Here is a 15,619-nt window from a genome sequence, read left to right on the forward strand (position 1 = left end):
ATGAAATTTTTATCACAGTGCACACAAATGAAAAAATAAAGTCAAGAATAATGTGATGAATTGTAACTTTTCAATTGTAAAAAAATAGTATCCACATGTACATGTACAGAAGGGTACAACAAATTACATTTTAATAGGTCAGTAGGTTCATCATTATATGAAAGGAATCGGAAGTGAAATCTGAAATAACATGACAGAGGAAATTACACTCGTCACTCAGTTTCCTCATTTTAAAACACAATGCACAAAAAGATTAGACATAATACATTAAAACATGTTGTTATGATAAATGATTGTACAGTATGTAATTGCCGATTGCACGATATACAGTTTCTATACACAAGGACATGACACAGGTTTTAAGCCTGAGGACTCTACTCATACATGTACATGTATTTGTCGATGTTTTGTCTTTTTTCTAAGTCAGTTTTCTTTTTATACCTCTGAGTTCCTCTGAAATTTTTGACAATCTGTGAAAAAAAGTAAAGCCAATTCAATTTTAGGAATATAAGATATTTGATCATAAAGACGGACAATTAATTATAAATTTTCAATTGATTACTTAAAATATGCATACAGTTTAATGTCATAATAGTACCCCATTCATGTATGTACATGTATGGTATACATGTTATATATCTTCTGGAAGTTTTGCAGGTTTATTGATAAAATTGAATGTCATTTGATTATTTCCTTTGACAATTTTAATAACTGCCCAACCTAACTCAGGGCTACCACCAACTCTCACGCAATCTGCGTGAGTCTCACACAATTCACCAGATTCTCATGCACTCACGCTGATCATAGGAATTCTCACGCTGAACCCTGAAAATAGAGAGAAAAAAATATTGATTAGCCTGTATCAGATATTCAAAAACATTATAACCTGGCCAGGCAAAAGTTTCAAAGTTTTTAACCGCACAAGCGCAAAGCTAAACCATCAATTCAAATTGGTTTCAGTTTGCTGCGTAAAGAAAAAATAAAATATTGAGTTGCGATTGGCTCACTGTATCCCGTGTGTGAGAGCTAGTGACAACAAAATTTTACTATAAAGCCTAATTTTTGTGCGAGGCACAACGAGCGATCAAGTGACAATGCAATGCCTACCATGGCGATAGCCCGCCAGCCGGCACGGCGCTCTGAATACATGATAGCCCCACATATGCATTTGTGTGTGTGTTGATACAGTAGGTGGTTTCAAATCGCCTCGATCACAAGAATCCCCGTTAAATTACGAGAACTTTTTTGACTAAAAATACCCATTAATTATTCCTGCATTCACACCGCCCTGAAACATACCCTTTCGGGATAAGTTCCCGAAGTTACGAGCATGCGCAGTATGGTCTGATAAGCAGGCAAGGCGCGAGATTCAAAAACCACTAGCCCAGCAGCCACCCACGCCGCCGCGCCCAACGACACGCTGGGCTAAAGTTCCCGTAATTTGCTTTCACATCGCCAAAATACCTGCGACCTTGGAAAAATCCCCGCAAAAGTTCTCGTAATTTGGCCAAGTACCTACTATTTAGCGGGTATTTTCTTTCGGGGATATTACGTGTAGTTTGCTTTCACATTACCAAAATACCTGGTATTTTCTGATCGGGGTAAATTTCCCGATCAGAGAATACCTGGAACCGACAAACTTCGAGGCGGTCTGAAACCACCTACTGTCTTGGTTTCTTTCGTAGAGCTTTAATTGAGCCAAAATGAAACTGATGATTTATTTATGATGAGAGTTTTAATAGCTTTCTTCCCCTGTTTTCTTTCTATCTTTCTTTCCTTCTTTTTTTTCTTCCCTCTCTTCCTTCATTTTTTTGTTACTGTCTTTATTTTCTTAGTTTTTCTTTGTCTTTTATTCTTTCTGTCCTTTAAAAAAATATTTTTCTCTATTTCTTAGGGATTTTTCTCAGTTGAAATCAAAGACAATACCAACTAGACTACCTTTCACTTCCAATTTAACACTTTTAATTTAAACAATCCTATTGCTTGTGCCAACAATTTGTTTCTTCCTGCTCTATTTGCTAGCGAGCAAACGGAAGAAACAGGACAAGTGGTCACCATCACTGCCTTAAACAGGTTTCCTGTTGCTGTCCTTAAAAACGCTCATTTTCAAAAACATTTCTTTATTTCCATGCTGAGTGCATTTTGCATTTGGGCCATTGTTTGCATTCTACGATAGGCAGTGTGATCTTGTCCTTCTTGTACTGTACTTGTATACAATGTACATGATTGTAGATTAATTTCCCGCGTGCAATACTTGGCACAAATACTGAATGATGTTGTGATTCATACTCCAGAGTACACCCTGGTATTTATTGGGAACAATGCAAATTCATGTGATGTATTTTTACCATGTACTAATACTATTCACTGATTTGTTGATTCACTGATCCATTCAGTATTCATTCGATTCTCATTATATCTTCTTTCTATCCTAAACATATGTAGGACTACCATTCTCACAATATTGTGTAGACCAATATTGGTTGTGCTGTGATCTGTTTACAAACTTTATATACAATTACAAAGTAGGGATTTGGGAATGTACAAGTATGTACATGTATAAATCTGAAATGTTCATGTTTGAGAAAAGGAATGTGGTCAGAGTTCCACTCAAAGGCCATGACTGACTCAACATGTACATGTGTACATACATGTACATGTAAATCAATCTACCTGTACCAAAGAAATTGAACAGAGGACACTTATTTACCTGGCCTGATGATTAGTCGTTTAAATGGTTTACATACAATAGAGAGTGTACAAAACAAGACTCACTTGATAGAAAAAACATTGGATTTTCAATACAGGTCTGTACCTGCAGACTAACTTTAATCTAGACACAATTCTGGTTGTCATTTCTTATAGAAAACAATTGGCATTTAAGGCCTGTTTTCATGTATGTATATCTGTAGACCATTATTTAAAATACATTTAGCAAGATTTTATTTCATAATTCATACCTACCATTCACACTTGGAAGCTACATGTATTTATTTGAATGCCTACATGTACATGTACATACTGTACAGCTTTATACAACCCTACTGACTGATTATCCATAAAACTGAAATTTAATTTGAAAGCTGCAAAATGTACATGTAGCTAGCAGGGTTGAAGTCTCTGTTGTGAACAAGCCTTCATGCCTTGGTATTTCTTACCCTCATGAATATTCATATTGTTGAGCCTTGTTCACGCCCCCTAGATGAATACACACTGATCCAGACCATCAACAGTGACTCCCAGTGCAAATACATGCTGAACGCATACACACACACACAGGTTGGTAGGATCATGATCAATAGAATTAACAGAGCAGTATAAAGGTCTATCTTTAATGATTGTTTAGTTATAGAAAGCAAGATCATAATACTATCTGCTCAATTTCTGCATTAGGCCTATGAATATACAATAATGTCGAACAGTATTGTTTCACTTATATTAATGTCACGCAGGCCTATGAATATATTATGACTTCGAACTTTATACGTATGTAATCAATTCTGGGGAGTAAAGATATAGTACTATCATCGATCAGCTGCTTGTATTTTTCATTTAATGAAAATCATACCAAATTAAAATCAGAAATATTAATATAAGTAAGCCCTACATGTAGGCCATACTCTGAAATAAATTTCAATTTTTCTATTCTTCATTCACCCTATCCACTAAACAATTAATGGGCCAAAAGCATCAGCATCAAAGTAGAGGTAATGAAATATATAGGCCTAAAATATATCAATCAAATAAGAGGTAGAAAGGTATGAATTATATATTAAAAAGCAAAGTCTGCCTTGGTTTTTAGTGGCTGCAGATCCAACATGTACGTACCAGGAAAATATGCAGATCTGCATAATTGTCGCATATCTCTACAGAGCTAGATACACAAACAATATTGATAGTACTAGCCTCAAAATAGTGATTCCATTGTATTTGTGCACAATACATTTAACAATATGTCTGTGCTGTTTAACAGTTTCTTTTATAGGGCTTTGCCACCAATGTTCTGAATAGACTGCAGTAGATCAGTCAATTCAATTGAGTAGTCCTCATTGTACACAAGCTTTAGTACACTTGTGATTTCATATAGGAGAACCCCCCCCCATGTACATGAACTATATAAGGATTTTTGTTGTTTCATTAACACATAGGCCTACATGAATACTATTTGATCTTCTAAAATTAACACATACAGGTGTACATGTACAAAAAGAGTAGGAAAATAAGATTCCAATGGTTTCATTACCAGTATATTGTAGATTCAATGAAAAAAATGGTGATTAAATTTGTCATGGAGAATTTTGGAAAAATGTGAGCACACTTATTCATTTTGGTGTACATAGAACACTGGAATTACATGAAATTTATCCTTTCATTACAATAACTAAATTACAAGCATTAAAAGTTAGGTGTGAACTTGTTCCTGTTGAAATGAGTATCAACCCAATGCCACATGATAAAATTACTAGTCCAGTACCAAAACAACAGCAACAATATTAATAATATATATAATCATAATAATAATAATAAGAGTAATAAAAATAATAGTAATAATAATAATAATAACAATATTGACATTCAGCAAAGTATAACCAAAGTTGAAAGTGAATGTTGAAACCTATAGGAAATTCTGGATTCTGAGGCCTGGGGCTCGTTGCAGAAAGAGTTGCAATCGATTGCAACTCTAAAAATCATGCGCAACTTGATTTTCAACCAATCAACAGCGCGCATTTGGGAGTTGCGTTTGATTTTTTGACTTGCGTTTAAACGCAACTCTTTCTACAACAGGCCCCAGGTATGATTCTTATAAAGTGAAGTTGTGGAAAGATTCATGAATATCTCAGAAGAAGGAATAATCTCATAGACTGTGGCTTTTTTATAATGATCTATACATGTATATTAAAATCAATAGTTTTGATAGTGCAAACACCACTTGGTGTTTGTGCCACACTATTATGATACATAATAAAGCTGTGTGTTTCTCTCTCTTTCTATGAAAGTCATTTCATACAGCATGTATGTCTAAATTATATCAGTAGGCTTTCAAAATTGTTGAGAGATCATTAACATGACAAAGAAGGTGATTCCAAACTCCATACTTCTTGATGCTGTGGCACTAACGGGGAGCTTTGTTCAGTCACACAATGTAATGTAATACTAAAGGAATGCACTGATGGGGCAAACAATTGTTATTGAGACCAACAGGCAAAATAAGCTCACAGGTTTGTTTTTCTCTTATTTTTCATGAGAGTTACATCCTTCAAAAAATTTGTTAAATTTTTAATACGGTGCACTTTAGTACAAATATCTTTTATCATAACTTAGTACTTAACAAAGTACAGTACAATTTCAATAGTGATTGGTTTAAATTTGCAAAGTTCAAAGATGAAAGCTATCAACTAGTTTTCAGTAACCAATGTCAGTGTAATTTCACTATAAAGATAGGTGCAGGTATTTTGAAAAGAGCAAAAGCAACATTTTAGCTTATTATTAAAGTTGGTTTAAAACTTAAGCAACATAATATACATGTATAAAGGAAATCTGCAATTAATAACTTTTGCCACTTGAGACTTATTATAAAGTCTTTCAAATATGTTATAATAGTATTACTATTAATTACCTTTCCTTTCCATAACAAAGATATTCATTTTCATCCAATGACACATGAAAAGGTGTTACCGTCATTATCATAAAATCTTACAAAAGAGATCTCTGAGATAATTCCTCAGAACTTAACTAATTTCGAAAATAAAGTCACAAAAAAAGCTTCAATATCTTCTCTCGGTTTCCCTCTCTCTCTTTATTTTTTTGTTCATTCTCACATTCAACTCAGCTCACATCCAGGTTCACAACGATATCCTAGTTGTGACTCACGATGAGTTGGCATGCATCGCTAACAGGCAGAGACCAGATCAAGTCTCACCGGTATTGACATAAAACTAAAAGAATCACAGTCAAACCTCGGAAGTTGCCAAATTAAACTGTTGGAGAACCTAGCACTAGCACCTATTATTTTGAAACCTCCCAATACAACAATATGAGCCTTTTCCTGTCAATTTTTTTTCTCAACTCTGTAATTCCAAGGTTTACTAATTTAGTAGTTTCATATTGCTAATAAATATTGAAGCCAATGCATAAAGAAATTCACTGTGAATAAAAGCCTAGTGAATTATGATGCAGTAATATATCAAACAAAAAATGATGAAAATGACAGACATATTGTCTGCCCTCTCAAACATTCCAAAGTTCCCTTTGTAATATATTAACACAACACTAACAGTCTACAGGTTAAATTATAAATTTTCTGTTTGTTGTAACTCCCGTAGGAACTCGACAGGACAGAATTTTCTGCTGGTAAACGCCAAGCTGGTATATAACCAATTACCTTGGAAACATTTTACGTCTAGGTTAATCAGTCATAGTGGCTGACGTAATATTTTAGGCCTATATATTTCATTACCTCTACTTTGATGCTGATGCTTTTGGCCCATTAATTGTTTAGTGGATAGGGTGAATGAAGAATAGAAAAATTGAAATTTATTTCAGAGTATGGCCTACATGTAGGGCTTACTTATATTAATATTTCTGATTTTAATTTGGTATGATTTTCACCAGGATCAAAGGATAAAAACAATTATTCATTGAAAAGTGGATAGTGAGCTTACTGTAAAGAATTTATAAAACACAGGTTCCATATTTCCCCAGAAAAAATATATATCTTTCATTACAAATTTTGAAAATGTATTTTATCAGCAAACGAAGAGCCAATTTGTTGTAGCATATCAGGATAACACAGATAAACGCAAAAATTTGTTTTAAAAAATTGTAATCTTGAAATCAAACATAAATTAGGGAAGGTATAAATAATAAATTAGGATTCCAGAGCATTTGGTAATAAAAAATTAATCCTATTGCAGAATAAGCTGTAAATGGCCCCACCCCCCCCCCCCGAAAAAAAAAAAAGTTAATTTCTCTTTTGCAAACTTCAAATCTAATTCATCATTGATTATCAAAAGATGCTTGAACAACAATAGATTCAATGTATTCAAAGCCAAAGGAGACTGGTGTGTAAAGAAAAAGTCTGTTTAGCAGGGTTATAGATACAAAGGTCAATCAATACATCATACAAATTACAATTCTTATTGTCCAAAACAATTCAATCGCAGGTACGTGTACTGTATGATCATTGTATGTGTGTAAGATTTGTGTATGTATAGATCTACGGATTCGAGACGCACCAGTGTATCGCCTATAAATGGGTTTTCAATTTGCCCACTGTTCCATATAAACAAACAATTCATTATCTGTGTATCCGACACCTTACAATGCTTGTCACATCACAAACCATTTATGACTTTATGTTATGATCGGACTATATCATATTTCAATTTAGAGATAAAGATTTTTCATTTTGTTTTGATGGGTTAATATTTAGTGGAGAAAATAAAAACTCACTTCTCCGTGAGAATGATGTCTCCCATCTGGGGTATGTTCGGGAAGAAAGTAGAGCCGTAAACTGGATAGCATAATTCCTTCCGTGCCCTTGTCTTCCCATAATAATTGCAGTTCGGCTATGCAGAGTGGGTCGTTTTCAGAACACTTGACGAAAAAGAAATCGCCGAGTGATATCGTTCTCCAAATCGAGTTTTTAAGAAATTTGAATCCCTTGAAGAAAGTATAGGGCCCATGTTGGCCACACTTGGACCCAACCCACTGTAAATCAAAATAAATAGAAGAAATCATTAAAATAACGAAGATATCTGAAATGCAATTTAGTCCTAATTATGTCTGGGTTTATGCACACACAGCAGCAACAGCGAGACACACACACACAATTCACCAATATCGTAACATTACACTCCCTCAAATATTCCACCAAGGGTCAAACTTCGAATCGAAACTTCACTCGCGGTCTTTGAATGGTAGCAATATAAAATCACTCTCAATTCACAAATAATGGTACGAAAAAATCCAAACACTACACCACGCTAATATCTCATGTATAATACTTGATTTGGTAAAATATTTTCGAGAAAACTCACCTGCAACCTGTATTTATCCATAATTTTAGCAGTGATATCGCGCTGTTTGAACAGTGGTAGTTGTGTCTTCTCGTGAATACACACTTGTTGTTTGATAGTGACGTCATTCCTTATTTGCATAATTTATTACACTCGTTATATTTGCGACTTGACTTGATTTGCAGCAATTGACACATGAAATCACGTGATTTATTTTTATTGACAAACGTGTGATTTGCATGAAAATAATTCTACTTGTTGGAATATGAGGAAGCTTTTAACAGCATTAGGTCTATTTCATTTCATAATTAAGGATAAGTGAAACTTTTATAGGAGACAAACGGGAAAAATAATATACAATCAATTTTATGGTAGATCAATGTGCTGCAGTCGGCTCTTAATTTGTTTCATTATTTTGAGTTTCCCAAACTTTTTATGCAAGATAATGTAACACCCGGGCTAAGCACTTGGCAAGTATAATTGGCCCACAGGTAGATTTCTCGCGATGTTTAATATCTTTGCCGGAATAAAATCATATCTAAAGGCACGATATAGTGGGTGATTTTACGACTCGGTGAGGATCAATTAAGGAGGAGCTAGGGGATCTAATAATCATGAACAATAATAATAATAAGAAGAAGAAGAATGTTGATAACAAAAATATTAATATTAATAATAATAAGACAATAACAATGATAATAATAATAGCTCCCGGGTGATATTTTGATATACGCCCTATATTATCATAATTATTATTGTCATCATCATTATCATTATCATTAATATTGTATTATTATCATTATCTATTTTCATTTTTTTATTATTATCATTATCATTATTATTATTTTTATTACTTTTTTTACTACTTTTATAATTATCATCATCATCATCATTATAATTATTACATAGATACAAGATATGACACCCCCGGGGGTTGTCATATCTTGCATCTATTATCCTGCAACAGTTCTGCGTTATGGGACCCATATCCGTATATTACATGGGCGAATGCAGACTCGGAGCAAGGAAATATAAACTTTTCCGTCAAAGAAGTATATATATTTCGTTTCAAAATGCGCTTGGATAGGCAGAAATGTTATTGGATCATCATAAAAATTGCTTCATTTGATGACTTTCCAAGATAGTCTTGCATCTGGTCACCTCGATGATGATTTATCCGATCCGTTATTATAACGAGTGCTCTGAGCGTTTCGAGAGAAAAAAAACACTCCTGCATGGGAGCATAACTCCGTTTTCAAATTACATGTACATGCAGGGGGCCAGAACGTACCTCATGATCCTAAAGGCCTCTAAAGATTGTATGTCCGCGTATATTATCTCTTGCTTGCCGAATCCGTCTTTTTTTTAAATCTGAATATCATCATGAGAGCGACTCGGCAGAACAATCGAGGAAACTGCAAGAAAGCATTCAATTTTGTGAAAGAAATAGTTTTGCTACAGTAAGGAATAACTCGAGGAAAAAGCAAAAAAAAAATTCCAATCACCATCTCTGCCGAATACTCTTGCATTTTGTAACAATTGATGCCAGTAAAATGGGCCAAAAGTTTTGAGGGGCCAGATAATGGCGTAACGGGCAAATGTATACCGGGTGATCAAAACAAAAATTGACACTTCACAAAAAATCCCCGATATAAGAAAAAAATATTTCATAAATAGATAATTATTATATTCCTTAAAGATAGTTCTTCCTGAATAATCTGATATCATTTATGTGGTATGTGTTAACACTTGGATAATCAGGATCATGGTACATGTATTTTTTTACTATGATGTAAAGTTCGATTTGCGCCAAAGTTAGGCATGCCTGCCGCAATTAACCAATCCAGATGCTAATGCTGTCAGAGAGTTGGTAAACATATTTTGCAAAACCCTATTCAATGATATTAACTTAAGAATGGATACTAAACAAATGTTTATTAAACAATGATGTTAATTGTTGAAAAGATGCTTTGAAATGGATTTCAATGCAACCCCCCCCCCTTGTACATGTAGGATTGTGACATCATCGACATCTGGATTCACTCGATGGCTGCAAAAGCGGGGGTGGGGGGCTTCCAGTTCCACCCCCCCCCCGCCCACTTTGAAAACCGTTCCGCGGCCCCTGTCATTAATTGGAGTCATGCCTTACTTTAAATTGGTGCAAGTCAAAATCTACATCACAGCAAAGAATATCTACCAATTGAAGACAAACCACATAAAAATGATATTAAATTATTTGGGAGAAAATACTCTTTCCGGCCATATAATGATATGTGCTCATGACAATTTAGGATATTTATTTCACATAATGTTCAGAAAATAATACTATTCTCATTCCCTTTTTCTCCTTTTCTCTTTGTTTTTTCTTGGTCATAAAAAGTTGAAAAGGATGTCGCTGATTTTTGCCATAACAAATTTACCAAAAAAAAAAGGAGTGGGCGACTACCAAATTATTTTTTCGATAACACGCGTAACGGTGCATTGGATAGATTTTGATGATAATCGGCAATGGCGGATCCAGGGAGGTGGGGGGGGGCACATAGTCCGGTCCGTTTCCCCGTGGCTTTGAAAAAATTGTATGGTAAATAGGCCCCTATGCCGTTTTTTACCCAAATGTGCCCCTCCCCCGCCCCTTGAAAGTTGAAACCTTTTTTTTTCTTGTGAAATTCATCGTGGACGAATTAATTACCTTAAATTTTAAGTGAATTTTTTTTCCTCCTGGAAAATGTGCCCCCCCCCCTTTAAACCATGTTTCTGCCCCTAATAATAGACATGCATCACAAAGGGGAAATTATAAGATTTTTAAAAAAGCAGCAAAAAGTAGGAAAAAATATATGTGAATGTTTGATGAAATTTTGCCAAAGAATAACGGAGTTATGAATATTAAAGCATTTGACTTTGTGACGTCACAGACTAGTAGCTCCTCCGCAGGTCGTGTCATCATGGTGATATTGAATCTGGAAACTGTAATTATCTCAAACAATTGAAAATTTTTAATTCATGTGTTTGTATTTTCCCGCCATGCTGAAGAATTTTCACTTTGAAAAAAAAAATAGCAAATTTTCATGAAACATAGTCTAAAAACTAAGCATGAATTAAAAAAAATGTTAGAACCGTAAAGGTTCTAATAATCAGTCACATCATGCCCCATCTATAATTTTATTTTATACGTTCCATTAAAAAAGTGGAATTTGAAATCATACATGACTGGGAAATACTTGCATTTTTATGATGTCACAAGTCAACAACCTTAAATATTCATAACTTTCCTTTTTTTCAGATTTTCATTAAACCTTCATCATTATTTTGTCTCCAATTTTAAAGCAAAATTTCCCTTTGAATAAGAGTGATATTGCTGCTTAAAATTATTAGGTATTTATATTTGACAAGGGAAGGCAGCGAATGATATTTATTTGCAATGACTTTCCCCTATTCCTAGTGCAAAAGAAAGAAGAGAATTAAAGAACTAAGAAAGAAGAATGATAGGTCTGAATCTTGCTAATACTCTAGATCAGGGCCGTAGAACCGGGGGGGATGGGGCTTGGTGGTCTTCAAGCCCCCCTCCCCAAAAAACCGTGTACAAAAACATAATTTTTTTTCCTGCGTCCCCCCTAAATTCTGATGGACCCCCCTTAAAATGTCTCTTGCCCCCCTAAAATTTAGGTTGATTAACCTTTTTTTTTTGCTTGTCACATTTGTTTACATGACAGTGTCCATCACAAAATTTCAGGCAGAACCCCCCCCCCCCCCTCATTTTTTGGATTCCGCCGCCAATGATACTTGTGAGTGGTGCATTTTCAGAATATGGAAAATGCGTGTTTAGGGTGCTTTTCGAGACCCCGTGGTCGCGCATGGTATCCACTCGTCAAAGGAAGTGCCCCCCCCCCCGGGTAACAACCCCTACAGCCCGAGATACAGACGTAAAAGTGTATGGAAAACTGAAAAGGTTACTTCAAACAATTTTTTTTTTTAAAGATTGAAAAATTTATTTTTGAAAAGTGTAATAATGAGAACCTGGTTGAGTTCATCAATCAACCTTTTCATTGGTGAAAGTAACAACCATTTTGAGGTGGATTTTAGTGGTGACAACATAGTGTAACAACTGGGTCCCGTTGCATAAAACTTTTTACCTGAGAAAACTCAGGTTGTTTTTACCAGAGTTTTTGCCGTGTGTTAAAGTCAATGGCAGAAATCAGACTAACCTTAGTTTTCAGTTTTTACCAGAGTTTTCTCAGGTAATTTTTTTTATGCAACAGGCCCAGGTCCTTTCACGAAACGCGAACATAAAAAACGCAGATGGCGCTATACAATTTGTTTTAAAATCTATTCAATGTTTATATACAGTTAGAAATCACGCTATAGTTCACCAATTTTCAACGTTTCAAAGATAGTTAATACATCCCACGTTGCCTAAAAATTACACAGTGTTGGCTTTACATTAGGAAATATCCCTTTATTCAGTCAATGCAAAATTTGTCTCCTATATACAAGCTTAAAGGTGGATTTGAAACAGATAAAATCAAACTAGCATAACGCTAAAAATTTCATGAAAATCGGATGTAAAATCAGAAAGTTATGACATTTTAAAGTTTCTCTTCTTTTTCACAAACAATGATATCCGCGAGTGATATGCAGTAAATGCAAATGAGACAGTCGATGGTGTCCTTCACTCACCATTTCTTTTGTATTTTAATTATACAATATTTCATTTTTTACGTATTTGACAACAAAGACCAACTTGACTGACCTAGGATTTAAAAATGCTAATTCCACATGTTCAGGGAGGAATTAACCGTCGTTTCGCTTGACAATGAGAATATTTTTATATAATAAAATACATGTCATCAGTCTCCTCATTTCATACCCTACCAGGATGCCCATAATTATAACCGTTTTGTAAAATTAAGCCAAACTTTATAAGTGTCAAATCTTTCTTATTTTATTATCCAATGTTGATGAAATTTTCAGTGTTATGCTTGTTAGATTTTTATATTTTTATTCAAATCAACATTGGACTTGCACTTTAAACAATATTTATGAAGTACTATAAAAATGTGACTGGCAATGTATTGTTTTGTTGAAATATATTACATGGACTTAAAACTGAATCTTTGAGGAAAAATAAAACAAGGAATAAGCAAACTTCTGGAAAACAACCCCATTAATGTTATCCAAATTTGGAGATCTAAATTGCTCATTTATAGACTGAAGTTTTTCTAGTGGTATGAATTCTTCATTCAGCTCATAAATAATCTTCATTTCTGCATTTCAACTTAAACCTCCTTTCCACACCCTATATTAAAACATATTCCTGTGAATAGCACATACCTCTTTTGAAATCCACTTTAGTATCATTAAAAAAACTAATAGGCAGTTAATGTTTAAGCATATTTGTCTCTCGATGACTTCTCATGAAGAATTCCTAACAATATTTTAATGGCGCTGTACAGCATTTGAACATGGACAGGCAAAATTTTCATTCGGGTTAAACTTCGCTTTTCTAGAGTTCCAATATTTATTTGGATCTCAAGCTGTTTACAGATCGGGGGGGGGGGGGGGGGGGGGGTATGTCGCCTTTTTTTCTTTTATGTTTTACATGCTTTTACCCACTATGCCTGTAAGCGTTACGTCACAGGGATGATGAGACCTAATGATGACGGGTGTTTGGTGTGTATCTGTGTGTAAGGGTGAGTGTGCAGTGTTGTTAGAGTTTTTTCTCAATGATTTATATTAATCCATTTATAATTATGTATCTGAGTAATATTTCACCCTACAATAATGCTATTTTTTCTGTATTATGCATTCATATTGTAGATATTCTGTATATTTCCAAATTATCATTTGATTACAATTCGTTATTATTTGTATAAACTTAACTTTTTGTATTATCATCTGGTAATAATTACAATTATTATATTTTTGTATTATTCATGTATACTAAGATTTGATGCCTCATGGCACGGCCACAATGTAAATCAGACTCTGTATTTGTTTGGGTTTTTTACCGTGTGAAAATAAAATTTATCTCTATCTATCTATCTATCTCTCGACTACATTCGAGGGGAGGTTGGTCTGATGCATCTCTGTGAAAAAGAGCTGTGTCTAAGCCTAGAGGAAACTTGCTTTTTTGCATATGTAATAACCTATTCATATAAAAACATTAAAGAGAGACACACACACCCATCCATACACAGAATACAACTAGGAAAAAAAGTTTAAAGCCAAAAATATGAATTTGAATTTATTACCAACATTATTTATTATCAAGCCGATGCATGCAAGTCATATTGCAATGCAATATCATTAGAGTGGAATACACTGTTAATATACATGAGTATGTATTGTTCAAATACAAATTATAATAGTTAGTGTGAAAAGTATCAGAACCAAGAAGACAAAATGTGTTCAAGCTTTAAAGACTTTACCTCTTTTACGTTTGCTACAATTATTGTACAATGTATTAGTCTACGATTTTTGGATGGAATTGTACATTCGGTGTAGGTGGCTGCAGGCTGCGATGTGTGTGTTAAAAGGGCCAAACACAAAGCCATACAGAGGCCTTACATAGATCATACAATCCCATGTGCTAATTCAACTATAACCCTGCCCTGGATCCCATCTTACAAAGATTTATGATTGATCTAATCAATCTTAAGTATACGGAAATCCATCAATGCCATAATTTTTTGTATCTTAGCAAATTCTTACGCTATATATGACTCATCTTACCATGCACAATGCGATAATAGGTTTTATGTAATGGCAACAAGAATAAACACAAATAATGAATACACATTTTGAAAAGTATCTGTCTACATTTCCAAACATAGTCAGCCTACTAAATTGTAAAGTTCTAACCTACATTGTGCTTTGTGGGAGATGTCTGAATAGAATAAAGCAATTTGTGTTTTAATTAAAAAAAAGAAAAAATATATATAACATGAAATAAATAAAAGTGCACAAAAATATCCAGTCATCTCTATATTTATACAAAAAAATAATGGACTGCAAACTACAAAGGCAAAACCGTTTATTAATTCATCTTACAGTACTCTTTTGATAAACATATAATTTTTATTTCAGGTGAAAACAAGCTATTACAGATCAATAAAACCTTTCTTACACTTGGGCTGGATCCCCTTTACAATGATGCAATCGTCTATTTTGGATTTAATTTGAATTCTACTAAAACGTAAATTGATTCCACAGAAAATGAACGAATTCATTTTTGATGCATGCTTGATACTGCATTTAACAGCGAACATTGATTCACATCAATTTTTCCAAAGCATGTAAAGATTCATTTTATGTACATCATTGACGATTTCATAAATGTTTTCTAAAGCATGATTCAAGTTTGGGTTCAACATTAGCTTGGAAATCACACTAACAAGTCTTATCTTTAAAGGACAAGTCCACCCCAACAAAAACTTGATTTGAATAAAAAGAGAAAAATTCAACAAGCATAACACTGAAAATTTCATCAAAATCGGATGTAAAATAAGAAAGTTATGACGTTTTAAAGTTTCGCTTCATTTCACAAAACAATTATATGCACATCTCGCTCGGTATGCAAATGAGGGAACTGATGACATCATTCA

The 15,619-nt window shown here is 34.0% G+C and overlaps 1 protein-coding gene across 1 annotated transcript in view; it reads right to left on the bottom strand.

Moving 5' to 3' along the window:
- LOC121424826 (AT-rich interactive domain-containing protein 5B-like) overlaps positions 1-8,146 on the bottom strand; it is a 30,359-nt gene extending 22,213 nt beyond the window's left edge. Inside the window, exons 1-2 of the mRNA XM_041620623.1 lie at positions 8,040-8,146; positions 7,453-7,710 (exon numbers count right to left, since the gene is read on the bottom strand). Coding sequence (XP_041476557.1) covers positions 7,453-7,710; positions 8,040-8,060 — 279 coding nt within the window. The 5' untranslated portion in view covers positions 8,061-8,146. The remainder of the gene's footprint in view (positions 1-7,452; positions 7,711-8,039) is intronic.
- Positions 8,147-15,619: the final 7,473 nt, after the last annotated feature.

The sequence above is a fragment of the Lytechinus variegatus genome, chromosome 12 (genome assembly GCF_018143015.1).
Source record: "Lytechinus variegatus isolate NC3 chromosome 12, Lvar_3.0, whole genome shotgun sequence".
Lineage (NCBI taxonomy): Eukaryota > Metazoa > Echinodermata > Echinoidea > Temnopleuroida > Toxopneustidae > Lytechinus > Lytechinus variegatus.